This window comes from Panthera pardus, unplaced genomic scaffold, assembly GCF_024362965.1.
Source record: "Panthera pardus isolate Hobbes unplaced genomic scaffold, ASM2436296v1 HiC_scaffold_24, whole genome shotgun sequence".
Classification (NCBI taxonomy): domain Eukaryota; kingdom Metazoa; phylum Chordata; class Mammalia; order Carnivora; family Felidae; genus Panthera; species Panthera pardus.
Window position 1 is genome coordinate 2,982,277 of NW_026526810.1, and position 21,088 is coordinate 3,003,364.

At 44.4% G+C, this 21,088-nt stretch overlaps 1 protein-coding gene across 5 annotated transcripts in view; it reads left to right on the top strand.

The window, feature by feature from the left end:
* SV2B (synaptic vesicle glycoprotein 2B) overlaps positions 1-21,088 on the top strand; it is a 220,326-nt gene that overhangs the window by 176,761 nt on the left and 22,477 nt on the right. For all 5 annotated transcript variants that reach the window (XM_053888751.1, XM_019460175.2, XM_019460174.2 and 2 more), the window contains exons 5-9: positions 262-395; positions 2,474-2,563; positions 7,969-8,079; positions 8,892-8,980; positions 11,311-11,475. In XM_053888751.1, coding sequence (XP_053744726.1) covers positions 262-395; positions 2,474-2,563; positions 7,969-8,079; positions 8,892-8,980; positions 11,311-11,475 — 589 coding nt within the window. The remainder of the gene's footprint in view (positions 1-261; positions 396-2,473; positions 2,564-7,968; positions 8,080-8,891; positions 8,981-11,310; positions 11,476-21,088) is intronic.

Here is a 21,088-nt window from a genome sequence, read left to right on the forward strand (position 1 = left end):
TTAATGAATATATCGAAATAGGGGATGCTGCCTTCCTTTGTACTCTTGGCCGAGAGAACGGGCCTGGCCCACCCCGGGGGGCTGTTGGCATGCACATTCCCAGAGCCCATTCCAGACTTCTGCATCAGAAGCTGGGGGGACAGGCGGGGGCCTGCACTTTAACCTGCTCCCCAGGCGATGCTCTCGCGCCCTAAGCTGAGAGCCAGGGCTGGAAGGTGACTCTGAGATCATGTCCAAAGTGCTCTGGCTGCTTCTTCGCAGGCTGGGGCTTCAGCATGGGCACCAATTACCACTTCCACAGCTGGCGGGTGTTTGTCATCATCTGCGCTCTGCCCTGCACCGTGTCCATGGTGGCCCTGAGGTTCATGCCAGAGAGCCCACGGTTCCTGCTGGAGGTGAGTCAGCACCACCACCGCCCCCACCCCATGTGAGAGCCCTTTAGCCCCGCATCCCCTCCTGCCTGCAGGTTGCAAACCACCCCCTCTGTTGGCCGACCCAGCCCATCATTATGTCTGGCTTCACTGCCATCCGCGGTGGCCACGCACCCTGGATCGCAGACTGTCAGGGGTGGAGGGGCGCAGGGGCTCCCCGAGTGCAGAGTGGGACAGGGCTCCCCCAGGCTGGGTGGCGGTGGAGGGGGCTTCTCGACACTGCCTCCAGCCCCCACTCTCTCCAGAGGCTCTTGAAAGCGGTGGGGTGTTTTTTCAAGTGGCTGCAGCAAGATCTGTGGCAATACTTGTGTGGTTCCCAAGTCCATGAGGACTCTTGATCATCTGGACCATCTGAGAGTTTCTGCTGGTGTCTTGAGAGAAGAATCCTTCCAGCTCGGGGTGGGGCGGGGCACTTGGGCTTGTGGTGGTCAGACAGGGTGGGGCTGGCAGAGGAGAAATCTCTTCCACCCCCAATTCTGAGTCCACTTATGTGTCTCCTTCTAGATCTTTCTACAGAGTGATCAGCTTGTCAAATTCCCTTTTGTCCCATTGATCAGGGGCAGACACGGCAGGGGTTTTGTTGTTGTTGTTTGTTTGTTTGTTTTCATTTTGTTTTAACCAGGGATATCTCAAAATACACCCTTTGTTGTGTATTAGTTTCAAAGGACTCTGTTACAAACCGAGTGGCTTAAAGTAACAGAAATTGTCTCACAGTTCTGGAGGCTGGAAGTCCAACATCAAGGTGTCAGCTGGGCCACGTTCCCTCTGAAGTCTGTAGGGCAGTCCTTCCTTGCTTCTTCCAGCTTCTGGTGCTTTGCCGGCAGTCGCTTGGCTCACGGCTGCCTCACTCCACTTCCTGCCCGAGTCATCCCAGGTGGTCTCCTGGTGTGTGTCTATATTCCTATGGCTGGCTTTTTATAAAGATTCCAGTCGAACCACATTAGGGGCCCACGCTGCTCCAGGAGGACCTTGTCTTAATTACATCTACAGCAACCCTCTTTCCAAATAGGGTCATGTTCCAAGGTCCTGGGGTGGGAGGAACACAATTCAATTGTAACCTATTGCTGCTTTGCTCTCCCTAGTCAGAGAGGAACGTGGCTCCCACTTAGTGGTCCATGCAATTTTTAAAAAATGTTTGTTGAGGCGCCTGGGTGGCTCAGTCGGTTAAGCGTCCGACTTCGGCTCAGGTCATGATCTCACAGTCTGTGAGTTCAAGCCCCGCATCGGGCTCTGTGCTGACAGCTCAGAGCCTGGAGCCTGTTTCAGATTCTGTGTCTCCCTCTCTCTCTACCCCTCCCCTGTTCATGCTCTGTCTCTCTCTGTCTCAAAAATAAATAAACGTTAAAAAAAAAAAAGTTTAAAAAAATGTTTGTTTATTTTTGAGATCGAGAGCACCAGAGGGGGAGGAGCAGAGAGAGAGGGAGACAGAGGATTTGAAGCGGGCTCCACACTGTCAGCAGCAACCCCAACTCGGGGCTCAAACTCACAAACCGTGAGATCATGACCTAAACTGAACTCAGACACACAACCGACTGAGCCACCCGGACGCCCCAGCAGTCCATTCAACTTTATAACTAGGAGTGTTGTACTGTGTGATGGGAATAGTGTATAATGGAGTAATGTCTCACATTTTTTACAATTTTAAAAAAGTGTTTATTTTTGAGAGAGACAGAGCATGAGCGAGGGAGGGGCAGAGAGAGAGAGAGGGAGACACAGAATATGAAGCAGGCTCCAGGCTTGAGCTGTCAGCACAGAGCCCGACGCGGGGTTCGAACCCACGAACTACCGTGAGATCATGAGCCGAACTTGGACACTTAACCAACTGAGCCACCCAGGCGCCCCGAGTAGTGCCTCCCATTTGCACCTGGAAGGCGCTACCCTGTTATCCTTCCAAGATGGGCTGGGGGCGGACATTAGTCCTAGTCCTTCACGAGCCCTGGATGGCCGCGAGTCCCTGTCTAATCACCACACACTCAGATGCATAGGGTTTCCAGCCCTACTCAGCCACAGATTTCTCATTCCTCTATGCTTGCTTTAACCAGATGGGCAAACACGACGAAGCCTGGATGATCCTCAAGCAAGTGCATGACACCAACATGAGGGCGAAGGGGGCCCCCGAGAAGGTGTTCACGGTGAGTGTGTGGCATCTATGCCAACAAAGGGGGGGACTGCCCTTTTTCACTATTTTGTCTTGCTAAAAATTAATTTTATTCTATTATTATATTAATTGGACAAAGGAAGTATACAATAAAACCCCTGACCTTCTATGGGGATAAGCATATATATGTACATATATTTACATCGACATATTTTTAAGAGTACTCATAAGCATTCTGTCTGTTGTCTCAGAATTATGCTTTTTAAAACATGTTTATTTTTGAGAGAGAGAGAGAGAGAGAGAGAGAGAGAGAGAGAGAGAGAATGAGCAGGCGAGGGGCAGAGAGAGAGGGAGACACAGAATCCAAAGCAGACTCCAGGCTCTGAGCTGTCAGCACAAAGTTCAATGTGAGGCTCGAACCCACGAACCACGAGATCATGACCTGAGCTGAAGTCAGATGCTTAACCTACTGAGCCACCCAGGCACCGCACAGAATTATCCTTTTAATAAACATTAATGTTGGGAACATTAACACAGTTTCTCTGGACATGTCCGGGAATACTAGAAATTTATTTACCCTGTTTTGTTACTTTGTTCCTGTTAACATTGTTGCAGTGAACCTTCTCACCCACGTGGTTGCTTCCCCTTCCAGTTCTGGGGTTGGTTTTCCAACTAGACTCCTAGAAATGAAATGACTGGCTCAAAAAGCACTAGGATTTTTATAGCTCTTGAGTTATCTTGCCAAATTACATTTCAGTCGGATTGTGCCAATCTAAGTGTTGCAAGCAACAGGAGAGCCGTTTCTCTTAGGCTGAATTTTGTTTCTTGCTGGTTTAATAAGTGAAGAACTTGTGAGCGTCAGTTTCCACGACGAAGATGTCCTGTTAGTTACCACGGTCTATGCTCCCCTGGCCAAGGTCTGTGGCCAGTGAGGGAGGAATGGCTCGCTGAGGGTCTCTGAGCACCTGTTTGCATAACTTCCTTTCAGGCTGACTTCAAATCCATTTCCACAAGGAAGCCCTCCCGGGGTAACCGCCTCCAGCTCCGATTCACTGCTTTCGCTTCTTTGGCCTCTGCCATCGATTCTGGACAGAACACTTGTCCTTGTTAACTGTTGCTTACAAGCCCCAAGGCTCAGGCAGGACCATGTGGTGGCTAAGAATCCACAACCCAGAGCAAGACAGTCTGGGTCCAAATCCCAGTTTTGATACTTTCTAGCTGTGTGGGCTTAGGCAAGGTACTCTCTCTGCCTCAGTTTCCTTCTTGTGAAAAAAAACCCGATAATAATATCTGTAAATATGGTTATGGTAAGGATTGAATAAATGACCTAAGCCAGTATCTGCCTTGGAGTAGGGGCTACATAAGTGTTAATTATTATTGAAAAATGTTATGACCTGTTATTTTTCATAAATTAAACCAAGCAATAAATGGCTGCTGTTCAATGGCCTGTTTCTGTCGATTCCAATGCTCCTAAAAATATCTAAAATATGAGACCAGTGCTTTTATGACACACATTTATTAAGAAGCACGACTAACAGAAACACTCCAAGTGAAAGATGTTAAGAGCGTGCATGGTTCTCCCAGGACCCCCACCCCTACCGCTGTCTGCGATGGGTTGTAATCCTGCAGGCGTGGACACCAGATGTTAGTGGGGCTTCCTGCCCACTGGGCGTGCTTGGCTCCGTCCTGCCCCCCCTCCCCATCCCCACCCATGCCACAGACTGTTCTCCAAACTCCTGCTTATTCCTTAGAGACAGACACAAAGACATACACGTATAGACACACACACATTCAGACACACAGACACATGTATACAAACACACACACAGACACAAAGACACATGCACACACAGACAGACACAGACACACATCATTTGTACCAGGCATTTGCGAGTTTAATAGCCTTCCTGACAATTTAGGAACTTCCTCACAGAGCACACAGCCTTCTTCCCCTTCCCCCACTTTTCCTCCTGCTTTTTAGCCTTCTCTCTCTTTCCCCTGCCCTCCCTCTGGCTCATGCGCCACAGGTCACTGGTCTCTGTCATTCCCTGAGCTCTCAAGCAGTCTGTTGGTGTATTTACTCCAAGCAAACCCAGAGCCCTCCTGAGAGGTGTCTTGCTGGATGATTGCTCTCTGCCTCGTTTGTGCACCTGTCCCTGCCTTTCCCAGTAGCTGTAAACTCTTCCTGGCCTCCGTCTCACCCAGGTGGCCCTGCGGTATCTGACACACGGTGGCTTCCCTGACTGCTGCTTCTGGAAGGACCGCTTCTAAATCAACCGTGTGGGTTTGCCAGACCAGGAGTGGTTTTTAGGGAAGCAATCCCACATTCTCTCTTAACGTGTTCAACCTTAAGCAGCCTAATTTTGAGGAAGGGGGTCTCAGCCTGGAAATCAATAAACCGGAAGCCTCTGGTTTCCAAAGGCAAAAACTCAGCCTTTCCCTCGTGCCCTAGAGCCCCTCACCTTGGGGATGGACGTGTATCTCGAGGAAGAGTTCAGGCCGGGATCCCTGAGTGGGGAGGTGGGTACTGTGACCCGTGGGCATTTTGTTACTCCAGCCCACATGCTGGTCCACGAGTCTTTAGGCATCACCCCTGCTTTTAGTAGTTTTCTTCTAACAGGAGAGAGAATTAAAAAGGTTGTGGCCTCAGCATTCCCTGCTGACTTTGTAATCCTCTTAATTATGTAGAAGTGAGTGAGTGGATGGGCCAGGGGGAAAGAAAAGAAAGAACAACCAGAAAGTGCTGACAGGTCAGAGAGCAGTGGCAGTCGGGAGTGAACTCCAGCCGGATGGGGTTAACTGCTTTGGTCCCAAGTGCTCCCCGCAGCTAATGAAGGCATGAGCAGGGGAGCGACAGATGCCGGGTCCTCGCTTTCGCCTTTGAGCTGCCGGGATTCAGGACACGCTACCCTAAAACATGGCACCTTGGCATATTGAGTGTCTTAAACTGAAGGAGTTTGGGAAAATGGCAGAGGCAGGAAGGTCACTCTGACCTCTCCGCACTCACCCTTCTTCCCTGGAACAGGTCGTTAATCTGCTGTGTGAAGTTACTGTCCCTGTACCAGGAGGAAAGAAGACATTCTTATCACCAGAGATGGGGGGGAGGGATCACGAGAAGACTGTGTAAACAAACATTTGTTTGTAAATCAATGCTTTGGTCCCAGTTACTTCTTCACCATTTACTACCCTTAGCCCAAACCCCTTTGTCTTGTCAATTCTTAGAAAATTCCTTGGTTCCTGATCTAAAAGGAATAAAAGCTTTCTGCTCTGCTCACTTCTTCGTTCTCTTTGGAAGGCTCCCTGTACATGTTAAAATTCAATCGAATGTGTAGGTTTTTCTCCTGTTAATTTATCTTTGTCAGTTTAATTTTCACACCCAGCCTGGGATGCTAAGAGGGGTGAGGAAAACTTTCTGCTTCCCTACAAAGCCCTAGATTTCAGCCACCCCATTTACTGACTGCCTCCCAAGTTTCGGAACTGCCCCCTGGCAGGTGTCCCCAGTGAAATGTTCTGCACGGCTGGGGTGAACACAGGCTATGTCCTGATTTAGACCCAATCAAAGACAAGTATCCTAGTTAATTGTAAATTAGAGTAATTTTGCTTGAAGTTGTTAATACACTCAATCCCTAAATCCCTGGGGAATAGGGTGTTATTTTTTTCCCCTAGGAGCAACGAAGGGAAAAGATTGCATTTGAGTGTCCATCTTAATGCTTTGGAGTCTGATTTTTGATTGCTTCCTGATTTTGGTGTCAGCCTTCCTCTCTGACCTCTTTTGGCTGCAGCAAGGGCTCATGGTTTCCCTGCAGGTGTCTGATAACATGAAGCCCAGCTCCAGCCGAGAGTTCTGTTGCAGGACCTGTGTGTTCACCCTCCTGTGTCCCCAGGCAGAGAGATTTGCAATGGACACGCACATGTGGATGGTTGGACACACCCAGGAGGCTCTCAGTGTGCTCATGTCCCTCCAATTTCAGGAAGATGCTTTTACCAGATTCTCAAAGGAGTGCCCGGCACTCCCCCAAGTTTAAGAATTACTGTTTTTAGGGTTTAGAAAAACATAGCTGTGCTTTCCTCGACCTAGTGCTCAGAGTTAATGAGTCCATTGTCCATATCCAGGGTCTGATTTTTCCCTGTGGACTTCCAGCCCTGTCTCCTCACATGTCCTCACGTTCTCAGATGGCTGAAGGAAGCAATGGAGACACCCTTGTGACTAAAACCTTTATCCCTAGACAAAAGTTTGTTGGAGGGGGTGATGGAAACTCTGAATTTTTTTTGAATGTTCTTCTGTTTTCCCCCTGAATATGTCTGCAAACATGAACCTTGGCTAAAAAGAGTTTGTGTGGTTGGGAATCTCCCCAACATGATGGTTGGTTGTAGAATTCAGTGGTTGCTTTAAACATGAGTTAACTTGACAGACACTGTGTTGGTGAGTCAGGATTGCTCACAGGGGCTACCTGGTGACATTGGACAAGTCAACACTTTGCAGGGTGCTTGAGGGGGAGCGCTGAGGTATATAACCTTATCCCTACTCCGCATTTATTTGGTTTCTACCAGGAAAACCAGAGACAGCAAGGAGGACATGATTTCTTCCATTCTGCTGTGTTTTAAAAAATATCTTCAGTAGTGGGGCATCTGGCTCAATCAGTTAAGCCTCTGACTCTTTTTTTTTAATTTAAAAAATTTTTTATTTATTAAAAAAATTGTTTATTTTTGAGAGAGAAAGCACATGAGTAGGGAAGGGGCAGAGAGCGGGGGAAAGAGAGGATCTGAAGGGAGCTCTGTGCTGACAGCAGAGAGCCTGATGTGGGGCTCAAACTCAAAACCATGAGATTGTGACCTGGGCCACCCAGGTACCCCAAGCATCTGACTATTTATTTTGGCTCAGATCCTGATCTCACAGTTCATGAGATTGAGCCCTGTATTAGGCTCTGCACTAACAGTGCCTAGGATTCTCTCTCTCTCTGCCTCTCCTCTCTCTCTCGGTCTCAAAATAAATAAATAAACATTAAAAAAATATCTTAAGTAGCAACACCTTCCCCAACACACACACACCATTGCTTATATGGGTCCTAGACTTCTGTGATGTTAATAGTTAATACCTATTAAGGATTGATTTGTGGATTTCAAGGTGGAGTCAACTCTAGTGTAGGCAAATCAGATACAGATGGGAATTCAGTGTAGTATGTCTGACGAATATAAATTTCTCAAAAGCATGATCTAATGAAAAGATGGGTTCATCTTGTCTGCGGTAGGACGTACCTGTCTGGGAAAGAGCCCTAAGAGAGGCCATGTCCGTCTTTGGTTAAGATCACTGAACTAGAGGGTCATCAAAGGCTCCCGTAGCCCTTGATAATGTACGTAAAGTCAGTTACACTAAATGACACATTGAAAAGTGTGACACAAAGCGGGGTTAAGATTGTCTCCATCGTCTTTGTTTTGCAGGTGTCCCACATCAAAACTCCCAAGCAAATGGATGAATTCATTGAGATCCAAAGTTCAACAGGAACTTGGTACCAGCGCTGGCTGGTCAGGTTCAAGACCACTTTCAAGCAGGTATGCCTGGGAACATGCAGGAGATGAGAGGGAGTAGGCAAGCTGTAACTTCAGTGGATGAAGGATAAAGACCCTGAATGCCCCCATCAACCCAAGGCAATGTGATGGGAGGAAGTACCTTGGACGGGCATGTTTGGGACGTAGCTCATGCCAGCTTCTCACTCCCTGGGTGACTTGAACCACAACCTCTCTAAACCTTAGTGCTTTCCTTCGCTCTTCCTCCCTAAAGAAGAGATTTTGAATGCAGGCGCAACGTCTACTCTTAGTAAACATCCTTCTCTCTAGCATCTTCTTTTTACATAATTCAGAGGAAGAAAGGAGTGAATGAAATAGAAGATTCCTTGAAGTGTGTTGGAGATTTCTGAGAAAGTCTCTGTGTAGAGCAAGGCCATTTCTCTGGAGAAGTGACTTCTCTAGTCAAGTCGCTGTCGAGCACTGAGGCAGCCAATGACCTTCGTTTTGAACGGCTGTTAAATGTTGGGAATATCACCCATTCCCACAGGCAGGGAGCAGAACTCACTACTCAAGGTTATTCAGTGTCTCAGAATCCCAACTCAGTGTGCTTTTGATGACATGTGTGGAATATTGTCATGTTCCCAGGGAAGATGCTCTAGGACTGTTATGTTGGAGGCTGAGGCCAGGCAGTGAGAAGAGAAGAGGCTTTGTTATTTGAACAGTGTTGCTGCTTCTAGGAGACTGTGGTTCCCCATTCTCTCGTGGGTTCCTTGTGAATTTATCAGAACATCTTAGAAATGAGATCTTCCAGGTCACAAGTCCCTTACTTTAATAACTTTTCTCTGTGTGGGTTACAGGTCTGGGATAATGCTATGTACTGCGTGATGGGACCCTACAGGATGAACACACTGATTCTGGCCGTGGTCTGGTTCACCATGGCTTTAAGGTAAATTCTGTCTTACTTAACCTCCTTAATTTCCCTGTGCAAATGCCTCATCTATAAACCGAAGATTACAATTAGTTCTAACACATAGAGTCTGGATGCTTTTCGCTGCAAGTAACAGGCAACCCATTCTAGTAGCTTCTACAACAAGGGCATGTCTTCTCCTTTGTAACAAGAATTCCATAGAGAGGCAGGCTCTAGGTGGCATTTCAGCCTCAGGCTATAGTTCTCCTGGTGATGGCCAGATGCCTGACCTCTTCTTGGCATCCCGTCAACAATGGGGGTGGGGCGCCTGGGTGGCTTAGTGGGTTAAGCGTCCAACTTTGGCTCAGGTCGTGACCTCAGGGTTTGTGAGTCCGAGCCCTGCGTCGGGCTCTGTGCTGACCGCTCAGCCTGGAGCCGGCTCTGGATTCTGTGTCTCCCATTCTCTCTACCCCTCCCCTGCTCATGCTTTGTATCTCTCTGTCTCAAAAATAAATAAACATTAAAAAAATTAAAACAAAACAAAACAAACAAAAACACCAATGGGAAAATGTTCCAAGGAGGAAGAGGCTGCCTCTCTCTGAGCTCCTGCTTTTATTTTCAATTTTTTAAAATGTTTATTTATTTTTGAGAGAGAGAGAGAGAGAGAGAGAGAGAGAGAGAGAGAGAGACAGAGTGTGAGCAGGGGAGGGGCAGAGAGAAAAGGAGACACAGAATCCGAAGCGGGCTCCAGGCTCTGAGCTGGCAGCACAGAGCCCGACGCGGGGCTCAGACTCACGGACCGTGAAATCATGACCTGAGCCGAAGTCGGACGCTTAACCAACTGAGCCACCCAGGCGCCCCCCGAGCTTCTCTTTTTAACAGCAAGGAATGCTTTCTCAGTAGCACACCCCCCTCCCCAGCAGCCTTTCTCTCCGCTTTATTAGCCAGATGTGTCACACACCTACTGCCTAACTAATCACTGGCAAAGGGGATGTGATTTACCAGGGATTTCAGACTAGTCAGGATTGGCCTCTGAGCTAAAGATACCATTGCTGCTGAAACAAAATCTAGCTTCTGTTCTTGAGGAACAAGCAGGGAACAAGGCCTGAGTAGGCGGCCATCAGTGGCACTGTGATTTTAAATAGATAAAACAGTGAAACATTGCAATAATGTCCCCCCCCCCCCCAATAAGGAAAATCGAATGTAACAGGATTGGTGATTAGCTGGCTCCTCTCTTAACTGGTAGGTTCTCATCCCTGTCATTTCATGCCCCTCCAAATATAATGACCCTCTTTATGCCACTTCAGCCATTTACCGCATTGTGAGGCTACTTACTGTAGGTAGAAAGTGCTTGCAGTAGTTTCTGGCACTTAATAAGTGCTCAATAAATTGCTGTTATCAGCGAGAAACTTTCAATGAGATTTTAAACTTCCGTTTGTGAAATTGCTTTGTTCACCGTCACTTGTACCCAAAGGAAATTAAAGGGGGTCTATTAGCTCTTTGACTCATGGAGGAACATGGCGAGACCTACTTTCTCTCCATACCTATTCATGGAGACCCGAATAGGTAAAGCTAGAACGTAAACCAGACCCTATTCCCCCCCACTTCCTCTGTCTAAATGAGAAGGAAACATTTGAGAAGCTAAAGATAGTAAACACAAGGATTCAATTCTCTGATAGTTCTAAAATTGGTCTTATTTATATTTACTTACATCTGATTTAATTTTGTCGAACAGGCAATGCATTTCAAATGTTGAAACAATAGAGAGGTATAGACATAGTTTCTCATTCTTATTTCTTCTTCATTTCTTTATTTTCTTTATTTATTCTTTATTTAAAGGAACACACATCTGCTTTTCGCACTCAACAGTATATTCGATACATTTGTCATCCCAGTAAATGGAGATAGTCTTACCTCTTGCTTCACAGTTTTAGATTCCTGTTTTTGCTCCTGCCTAACGGAGTTGGCCAAGACGTAAGATGTGGTGTTAAACAGTGGTGGGGATAATAGGTGTCCTGGTCTTGTTTCTGATGTTAGTGAGAGTGCCTTTACCATTTCCTTTTTGAACTGAGATGTGTATCTTCTTATGTGTTAAGGAAGTGCCCACCGGTTCCCAATCTATTGGTGTTTCTTTAAGTCAGGAATGACATTTTTAAAAAAGTCACATGGCTTTTCAGCATCTATGGAGATGGTTGTGATTTTTTCCTTAGATCTGTTCGTGTGATGAGTGATAATACTGGAGTTTCTAATCATGAACCATATTCATACATTTAAAATGAGCTTGATTTACACCAGCCTAGGAATGTGGACTGTGATCATGAAGGCACAAAGCATGTTGCTGCTCGAATGTGCTGTCTTCTCTATTACAGCTACTATGGACTGACAGTTTGGTTCCCTGATATGATTCGGTATTTTCAAGACGTAGAATACAAGTCCAAAATGAAGGTGTTTGTCGGTGAGCACGTATACGATGCCACCATCAACTTCACGATGGAGAATCAGATTCACCGACGCGGGAAACTTGTGAACGACAAGTAAGTGAGAGACCACGGACTCTCCCCGGATCAAGGTGATAGTCTGCGGGGACTGTTCTTGGCAGGGGGGCCATTGGAAAGAGAATTCAATATGGCAGGAGGATGAGCTCCGAGGCTATTGTAGTACCATGGCTTTACTCTGTTGCCAGAGATATAATGAGGCATCCTGGGGCTCTGTGTGGTGCTGGCCTCCAGTCATCCCTAATCTCCTGGCTAGAGGCTGATCCATCCAAGGATGGGGACATTTGACTGAGGAGAGGCAATCAGACCACTTTTCCTGAGACCTCACACCTTTAATGGAGATGCCCACAGGGCTGTGGCCTCTTACCCTCTCAACCCAGAGGGTTGAGATCCCTATGCCAAACCAATGTCTGGTTTTGAGGTTTTTCTTTGAGTTTGGAAGTTCTCTAGAAGCGACTCCAGATGCTGATATGATGCTATCTTATATGATTCTTTCATCTAATATTACCTCCGAGGGTGGGTCTGCATGGCTCACTGCCATAAAGAGGGGCAAAAGCAGTGCTGTCTTGCAAGAATCCACATCTTTGTGGGGCTGTCTCATCAATCCCTTTTACTTCTCTTCCCATTCCTGGGACCAGTGACATGGACCGTCCCCCGCACTGGGCTTTAAGAATGCCTCTTTGAGGCCGGTCTCTGCAGGCCCCCAGATGGGTCCAGGACAGTACATTAAAGCTGACCCCAGACCACATGATTTACTCAGCCGAACGTTTACTCCTGTTTCCCTTCCTGAATTGCACTTTGCAGGCTCATCAAGCCAGGCTGCATGGTGGCACCAGAAATACCCAGGTAGTTCAGTGTCAGTGATGTAAACTGCTCCATATTTACCACCTCTGTACAAGGTTTGACACCAAGAATTCCGCCCTGCGGTGCATGGGGTCCCACGGTCCCTGTGCCCAGCTAAGCATCTGAGAGAAGTGGCCCTGGCCATCAGTCAGCCACACTGGGAGAGGAGCCTGTGTCTGGGTGCAGTCCAGGGAGGATAGGAGGATGTCTGCTGCAGGCTAGCCTGGATTGCTCTGATAGGCTGCCCCTTAGCAAACATTCGCTGCTCTTTAGGATGAGACAGAGAGTGTCAGATGAAAAGGGGAATATTATTTCTACAAATATGAGACCTTTGGGGAAGAAGGTTAGGACCAAGCATGAGTGGACAAGGAATTCAGACTTTCAGATGATGTGTTTACAAAAAAATTATTAATTTTTTTTCAAGAGAGAGAGAGAAGGAGAGAGAGGGGAGGGATAGAGAGAGAGAAAATCTTGGTGCGCCTGGGTGGCTCAGTCGGTTAGGTGTCCGACTCTTGGTTTCAGCTCAGGTCATAATCTCACAGTTTCGTGAGTTCAAGCCCCACGTCCGGCTCTGTGCTGCAGTGCGGAGCCTGCTTGGGGTTCTCTCTCTGCCTTTCTCTCTGTCCCTCCCCCACTCTGTCTCTGTCTCTCTCAAAATAAATAAACTTAAAAAAGAAAAAAAAAAACCTTAAAAAAAAGAAAAGCTCAAACGGGCTCCATGCTCTGCTCAGAGCCCGCCACGGGGCTTGATCTCATGACCTTGGGATCGTGGTCTGAGCCCAAATCAGGTGGTTGTTCAGCCTGATGGCCACCCAGGCGCCCCATAGATGATGTTTGTTTAAATGCAGAAGTCCGGTCACAAACATCTACACACTTACTGCCCACGCATGCACATGGCCTCTGTCCAGACACTTCAGTCACTGAAATCTGCTGAGAGTGGTCACTCCAGCGATGGCAGCTAGTGGGGATGGACGGCAGTTACCCCGGGATTTCTCACTCTCAGGGCTCTTTGCTGTTAAGTCAGGCGACTTTGTGCTGACGTTGCCAAGGAAGAAATGTTGCCCTTGCTTTATAAGAACTCTTTGTAAGTGTTGGAAACTAAGGGACATTACGGATGGCCAGATGTCACCCATGATGTGACACCATTCCCTGCACAGACCGAGTCAGTAAAAAAGACCTCATTTATGAAGTTTCCAATGTTCATTGATATTCTATTGTGATGTTAGTAGTAGTGACCATAGTATGACATGGCTAATGAGGCTTATAAGCATAACATGACCGTTGACATGATGAAGCATTTCTATGTGCTGGCAGCTGCCTTAAGCGCTTTATATAGACTATTGCATTTGATAGTTTGTTTATTTATTATTATTTTTTAATGTTTATTTTTGAGAGAGAGAGAGAGAGAGCGAGCGCATGAGCGGGGGAGGGGCAGAGAGAGAGGGACACACAAAGAATCCCAAGCAGGCTCCAGGCTCTAAGGTGTCAGCACAGAGCCTGATGCAGGACTCGAACCCATGGACCGCAAGATCATGACCTGAGCCCAAGTCAGACACTTAACCGACTGAGCCACCCAGGTGCCCCTAGACTATTACATTTAATCCTCACAAAAATGATGGAACCCTTCAGGAGGCAAGGAATATGCTTGGGGGTACAGAAACTCAGAGAGGCTGACTGGCTTGCCCAAGTCACGCATCCAGCGTAAATGGAACAGTCGGACTTCGATCCCAGACCCTTGATTAACTCCAGATAGTGTCTCACTGGGAAACTCTCCATTCCCACAGAGGCCCTGTGTCACATGGTATTTTCTGCATTGAAAAGTTCATTGCAATGCCAGAAGCCTCATGGTTTGCAACAGGCTGGTTTTAGAGTTCTTAGACTTAGGTACATAGAAAATGGGAACTTCTGATCCACTCAGTTCTTCTAAACTTTCTCAGCCTCCGGAAACTTGTGTCAAGCTTCCGGGTGGGAGTGAGGAGGAAGCCAGGGTTCATGAAAGCAGTGATCTCCAATGGACTCAGGACCCTAGGGGACCATACAGTTATTGCCAAGGGTCTGAGAATACATAGGCATGCCAAGCATTGTCTGAGAATGGATGTAAACATTCCACATGCACAGATATGCTGCCATATTTCTACATTTCAAGAGCACGTGGCTATTTTTGTGTAATTAGTAAAATATAAATTCCTTCAAAAGTAGCGGTGAGTTCATTTTAACTTGACATTTATATGTTTTTTAACCAGTGGATCCTAAAAGTAGCCTGCTATCACGTGAAGCCCATATTTTTTACTCCCAGCAAATTGTTTGAATGAATATAAAGGGGGTTTTTTAACTTGGAAGATTAGGAACATTGAAACTGATCTAAGAAATGAAGGAACCTGATTTCTTTTCTTGGATTTTGCTGCCACCTGCCGGTCGTACAGTAGAAGACCCCTCATCTTTGAAAACCCCAAGCCTCTTCTGAGAGTTAACTGCTGCTCTCTAGCTTGGGTGGGACACTTCTCCAATCCGCACTTTGCTGATTTTATCCACATTTTGCTAATTTAAAATTTAGATAGAAATTATTTACTTTACTGACTACCCCACATGGGGGAAACCCACAGGCTTTGTCAATAAAAGAGAACCTCTTGAAACCTGAACTTCATCCTGCTGAAAGACCATCTCTGGCACCAAGAAGAAACCAAAGTATACACAGATCAGTTTTGGCCGGTCCCCCAAGCACCATCTGCAGCCTCCTGGTGCATCTAATGGGATCAGGGGGCTCTGAGTTCTCACACCGCTTTTGTGGTAGAACTCATGAGTTTTTGGAAAGTGCAAGAAAGGCAAGAGAAAAAGTTTGTATTCTAAACCCTGAGCCAAAATGTCAGGCCAGGCTTCTCGTACTGTTAATTGAAAGGAGGATAGCGTTTTGCCCCAGAGCATGTGTAAAGTAATTAATTAATTAACTTACCCTTTCCAATGGGAAGGAATTTCTGCTTGGCGGGTCTCCTTTCTGGGAGGGTTAGGACCGGGGAAGGAGATTATACAAGACAATCAGCCAGGGGAAAAAATAGGAGAAAAGCTATCAGACTCAACACCCAAAAAGCAAATAATCCAGTGAAGAAATGGGTGGAAGACACGAACAGACATTTTTCCAAAGAAGACATCCAGATGGCTAACAGACACATGAAAAGATGCTCAACATCACTCATCATCAGAGAAATACAAATCAAAGCCACAATGAGATACCATCTAATGAATTCTAATGGAAGGTCAGGGGGTTGATCTCTGAAATAAGGCAGCTAGTGTAGCAGAAAAGAGAAGGTTGGTTTCATGCATCACACTGAGGTGTAACCCACACTGTTCAAAGCTCCTTGTAGTGAGGCATGCATAAGAAATTTCTTCAGCTGCAGGGGTCTGTTTCAGGGCAGTGAAGGTCCGTGAACTTCCAAAGGCTGGGAAATGTGTAAATGCACCTTCTGGCTTCTGGGTCTGAGGAAGAAGCTTAAGGGACTAGGTTCCAAGTCTATACGCATCAGAGACTAGCCAAACCCTCTCTGACCTGTGTAAGCCTCCAATTCCATATCTGAGCACCGTAATGTTGAGATATAAAACATACATCATGGTTCAGAGTTGATAAAATTGCTCAGTGTAAAATTTTGTAATTTAATGTAGGCCCTGCCTAGTTCTTTGTGGAGACCCTTCCAGGATATTTTATAACTTAATTGGCTTCTGAAAATGGGTTTGCTTTCTCCCCATCAAACATTTACACAGGTTATTGCAAATAAATAGAGATCCTATTGATTTTGGGGTGTTTATCTGGTATCTAACTAAGCTCTTTTATTAGTCCTAACAGTTTCCCTTTGCTATTGTTATATGATGTCATCATTTGCAAATAACGATTGTTCTGTCTCCTTTCTTTTTAATTCCATTGTGAAATACATCAAATATGTGGAGAATGGAGAATAATGCCAACAACCCTATTCAGAGCACCTAACATTATAAAATCATAAACTAGGCTATATTTACTCCAGATTTTAAAATAGATTAAATATTACTCACTCTGTGTCACTTGGTGTGATCCTTCCCTCTCCCAAAGCATGATGATCACCATTGCTTTTTTAAAAAAATTTTTAAATGTTTATTTATTTCTGAGAGAGAGAGAGCACAAGCAGGGGAGGGGCAGGGAGAGAGGGAGACACAAAATCCAAAGCAGGCTCCAGGCTCTGAGCTGTCAGCACAGAGCCCGATGAGAGGCTTAAACCCACGAACTGCGAGATCATGACCTGACCTGAAGTTGGATGCTCAACTGACTAAGCCACCCAGGTGCCCCACGATCACCATTGTTAATAAATTTGGTGTGTTATATTCGTGAGTGTTTTTATATTTTTCCCATGTGTTTATATATCTACAAACATTGTACAGTATTCTTTTGTGTGGTTTAAAGTTTAGATAAATATCATACTATGTTATAAATGTAAATGTATAATTATACTATAAATTTCACAACTTGTTTTTTTGTATAAATTAGGGTTTTGAAGATTCTTTGAATTCGTTAATATAGCTACATAATTCAGTTTCATTAATTTAAATCCCATTATGTGAGCATTCCATAATGTAGTTGTGCTTTATTCATTTGTTTATTTACTTACTTTTTTTTGAGAAAGAGCACTCACACATGTGCACGTGTGAGCAGGGGAGGGACAGACGGAGAGAGAGAATCTTAAGCAGGTTCCACAGCCAGCATGGACACAGGGCTCAATCCTACGACCCTGGGATCAGGACCTGAGCCAAAATCAAGAGTCAGACACTCAACTGACTGAGCCACCCAGGCACCCCTTTGTCTCTTCTTCTTTTGATGGACATTTAAATCATTCGCAGTTTTTGACTATATGTGTTCTTGTGGAAGACGTTTCTAGCTTATATACCTAGAGGTGGAATCGCTGGATGGAAGGATGTGAACACCTTCAGCCTCAGTGCCACACTGGTCTCCACGAGGCTTGTACAAAGTACACTTCCCACTGAGCAGGATGAGTGCACCTGTTTCACTACAACTGGGCTTAGTCTCGGTTTGTGGGATTGAGGAGGGTGATGTGGTCTCTCTGTCATTTAATTGGCATTTTCTAGTCCTGATGAGTTTGAGTATCTTTTCCTGTATTTCTTGGCTCTTCAGGTTTCTTCTTCTGCACCTGTTCATGGGCTCCGTTTATTTCAGTCATTGGATAATCATTTTCATATTAATTTGCATGATATCTGAGTCCCTTCAAGCTGCCATAGCAAAATACCACAGACTGGGTGGCTTATAAACAAAAGAAATTTATTTCTTCCAGTTCTGGAGGCTGGAAGTTCAAGGTGAAGGCACAGGGAGATTCTGTGTCTGGTGAGGGTCCTCTTCCTGGTTCCTAGATGGCTGTCTGCTTGCTGTGTGCTCACAAGGAGAAACGCAGGAGGGAGCTTCCTGGGGCCCCTTTTACAAAGGCACCAATCCCCTTCATGACTCTCATGACCTAATTCCTCCCGGAGGCCCTACCTCTTAATACCATCACATTGAGGATTAGGTTTCAACATATGGATTTGGGGGGGACCCACACACTCAGTCTACAGCTCATGAGTTCTTTACATTTATTTGTAAAAACGAATTGTCAACTATATGTTTGAAATTTTTCTGTGTTTTTAAAAAAATAAGTCTATTTTATTTATTATCGAACAATTTTAGTTTCACAGAAAAATTGCAAAGATAGTGCAGAGTTTCCATATACCCAACCCCTTGTTTGTTCTGTTATAATATCTTATATTACCATGGCACACGGGTTACAATTAATAAACCAATATCAGTATGGTATCAGTAAAGTCCATGCTTTCCTTGGATTTCCTTTTACCCGCTGCTCTCTCTCTGTTCCAGGTTCCATCCAGGACACTACATCACAGTTAGTGGTCAGTCATGCCTCCTTGGGTTCCTCTCGGCTGTGACATTTTGCGATTTGCTTTTTAACTTTTGTGTAAACAGTCCTTTCTTGGGCAGAGATTTTGTACTCTAACACCAGGTTTGCCACTTACCTTTAAGATTTGTGCCTTTTGGCTCTAATTTAAGAAATCCTTCCTGTTGGAAGTCCAAAGTCATTTTCTGTTTGTTTCTCTAAGTTTGAAAGCTTCTTTTCACACTCCAGCCCTTAATTTGCCTGGAGGTGGTCTCCATCTATCAGAGAAATCATTTGATTTTTCTCCCATAGGAATAACCAGTTGTTTCTACATTTATGAAGTTGCCCATCTCTCACCTGTTGCTATGTAGTAACACTTTTATCGTAAGTGACTTTTCCGTATATGTGTGACTATATTTCTCGGCTTTCCGTTTGGGTCCATGGTTCTAATTTGTCTCTTCCTTTACCACGCTGACGTTATTGCTGGAACTTCATTGTTTTGTTGTGTTTCCAGGTTCTTCCACCTCGTTCTTAACATTTTTCTTGGCTGATTTTGCCCCTGTGCTGTTCCAGATGAGTTTTAGGATCAAGTTCTAAAATTCTATTAACAACAGCTGGTTGGGATTTTGATTAGAGTGACATAGAAGGTCTAGATTCATCGGGGGACATCTTTACAAAGTAGAATCTTCCAATCATTGAATACTGCATTTCTGTTTACTTAGTCATTGTTTTATGCCCTTCAATATTGGTTTAAAATATTCTCTATAAAGATCTCACAGGGCATGTGGGTGGCTCAGTCGGTTAAGTGCTGACTTCAGCTCAGGTCATGATCTCGTGGTTTGTGAGTTCGAGTCCGCATCGAGCTCTCTGCTGTCAGTGCAGAGCCTGCTTTGCATCCTCTGTCTCCCTTTCTCTGTGCTCCTCCTGCTCTCTCTCTCTCAAAAATAAATAAACATTACAAAAAATCTCATATGTATTTTTTGAGGCTTATTACTGATGCTTTATTGTTCCTGCTGCTATTGTGAGTGGGACCTTTACCCTCTCTTTTTCTCCTCTTCCTCCCTCTTCTCTCCCTCCCTCTTCTCTCCTCCTCTTCTCTTTCTTTTCTTGCCCCTTCTTCACCTTTTTCCCTTATACATGTTTTTTTTTTTTTTGATCTAACACATTGACACAACTCTATTCATTTTGATAACTTCTTGGTAGATTTGCTTGGTTCTTGTATGTGGCAAACACATTGACAAAAATTAATGATAATTGTATCTCTTCCTTTCTTCTCCCTATAACTATGTTCTCTTTTCGTTGTGTTGTGCTCAGTGATGGATAGGAGCAGGACTAATGGGTATCTTGACATCAGTGGGTGCTTTTGGTATCTCATCCTTAAATATGATATCTGCTGTATGTTTTGAATCTTAGTCTTTAGAAAGTTAAGAAAAATCTCTGCTGTTTTGATTATGCCGAGCTTCTTTTTTGTCAAAAAAGTATATTGAGTCTGTCAAATGTTTTTCTGCATCTACTATGATAATTATATGGTTTTCTCCTTGGACCTACTCATATGATACGTTAAAATAATAGTTTTTCTGGTTTTCAACCATACTTGATTCCTGGGATGTGTATTACTAATTCATTGTTAATTTGTTTCATGGCAATAGATTGACAAATTTGATTTGCTAAAGTACTATTTAGGATTTTTACACCTGTTCATAAGATGGTATGTATTTTCCTTATACTTTTTCCATTTGCCTTTGTTATCAAGTTTATTACCACCCCCCCCCCCCCCCCCACACACACACACACTTTTTCTTCTAAAACAAATTGTGTAAGGTAGTGGTAGTTGATTCCTTGAGGGTTTGGTAAAGATAGCCTCTCTAACCATATCAGCTTGCCATTAATTGAAGTAACAGATTTTGATTAACAATTCATTTTTAAATGGCATTAATATATTCAGATATGCTCATTTTTCTTTTGGAAAATTATTTCTTTTAAGCTTTAATTATATTGTCACAAAGTTCTTCACAACATTGTCTTATGATATATATGTTTTTATTAGATTTGTAACAATAAATTCTTCCTTTTTACTACTTATACTACCCATTTGCGCTTTTAGTCTTTTTTTACAATCAGTCTTACTGGAGTTTTGCATATTTTATATTTAAATAATAATATTTTTTCTCATATTTCTTTCTTTATGTCTTAGTTTCTTTTTCATATTTCTTGATATTTTTTAAAAAGTGAATGAATTTAATTAGGAATATTTCACTCCAATTTTGCTTCAGCAGCATCAACTTCTTATATCTATTTTATATTTTCCCATAATATTTACTCTTCATCTCAAAATTATTTAGAAGTGTCAAAATATAATATATATATATATATATATATATATATATATATATATATATATATTTATTTATGTTTTGGCCAGATAATGCAATCTGTATGCAATAGGGCTTTCTTTTTTTTTTATTTAAAAAAATTTTTTTTTCAATGTTTTTTTATTTATTTTTGGAACAGAGAGAGACAGAGCATGAACGGGGGAGGGGCAGAGAGAGAGGGAGACACAGAATCGGAAACAGGCTCCAGGCTCCGAGCCATCAGCCCAGAGCCTGACGCGGGCTTCGAACTCACAGACCGCGAGATCGTGACCTGGCTGAAGTCGGACGCTTAACCGACTGCGCCACCCAGGAGCCCCTGGGCTTTCTTTTTTTAAAGTTCTGTTGTGAGGTGCATACACATTTGTATTGGTTTTGTCTTATTGGAGAATTGATGGCTTTATCATTATGTAATATACCCCTTATTCCCTGATAATATTCCTTGCCCTAAGTTTACTTTATCTGATATTATCTGAATCTCCAGGATTCTTCTGATTGGTATTTACTGTTTCCATTTTTTTCTTTTATTATGTTTTTAGAGTT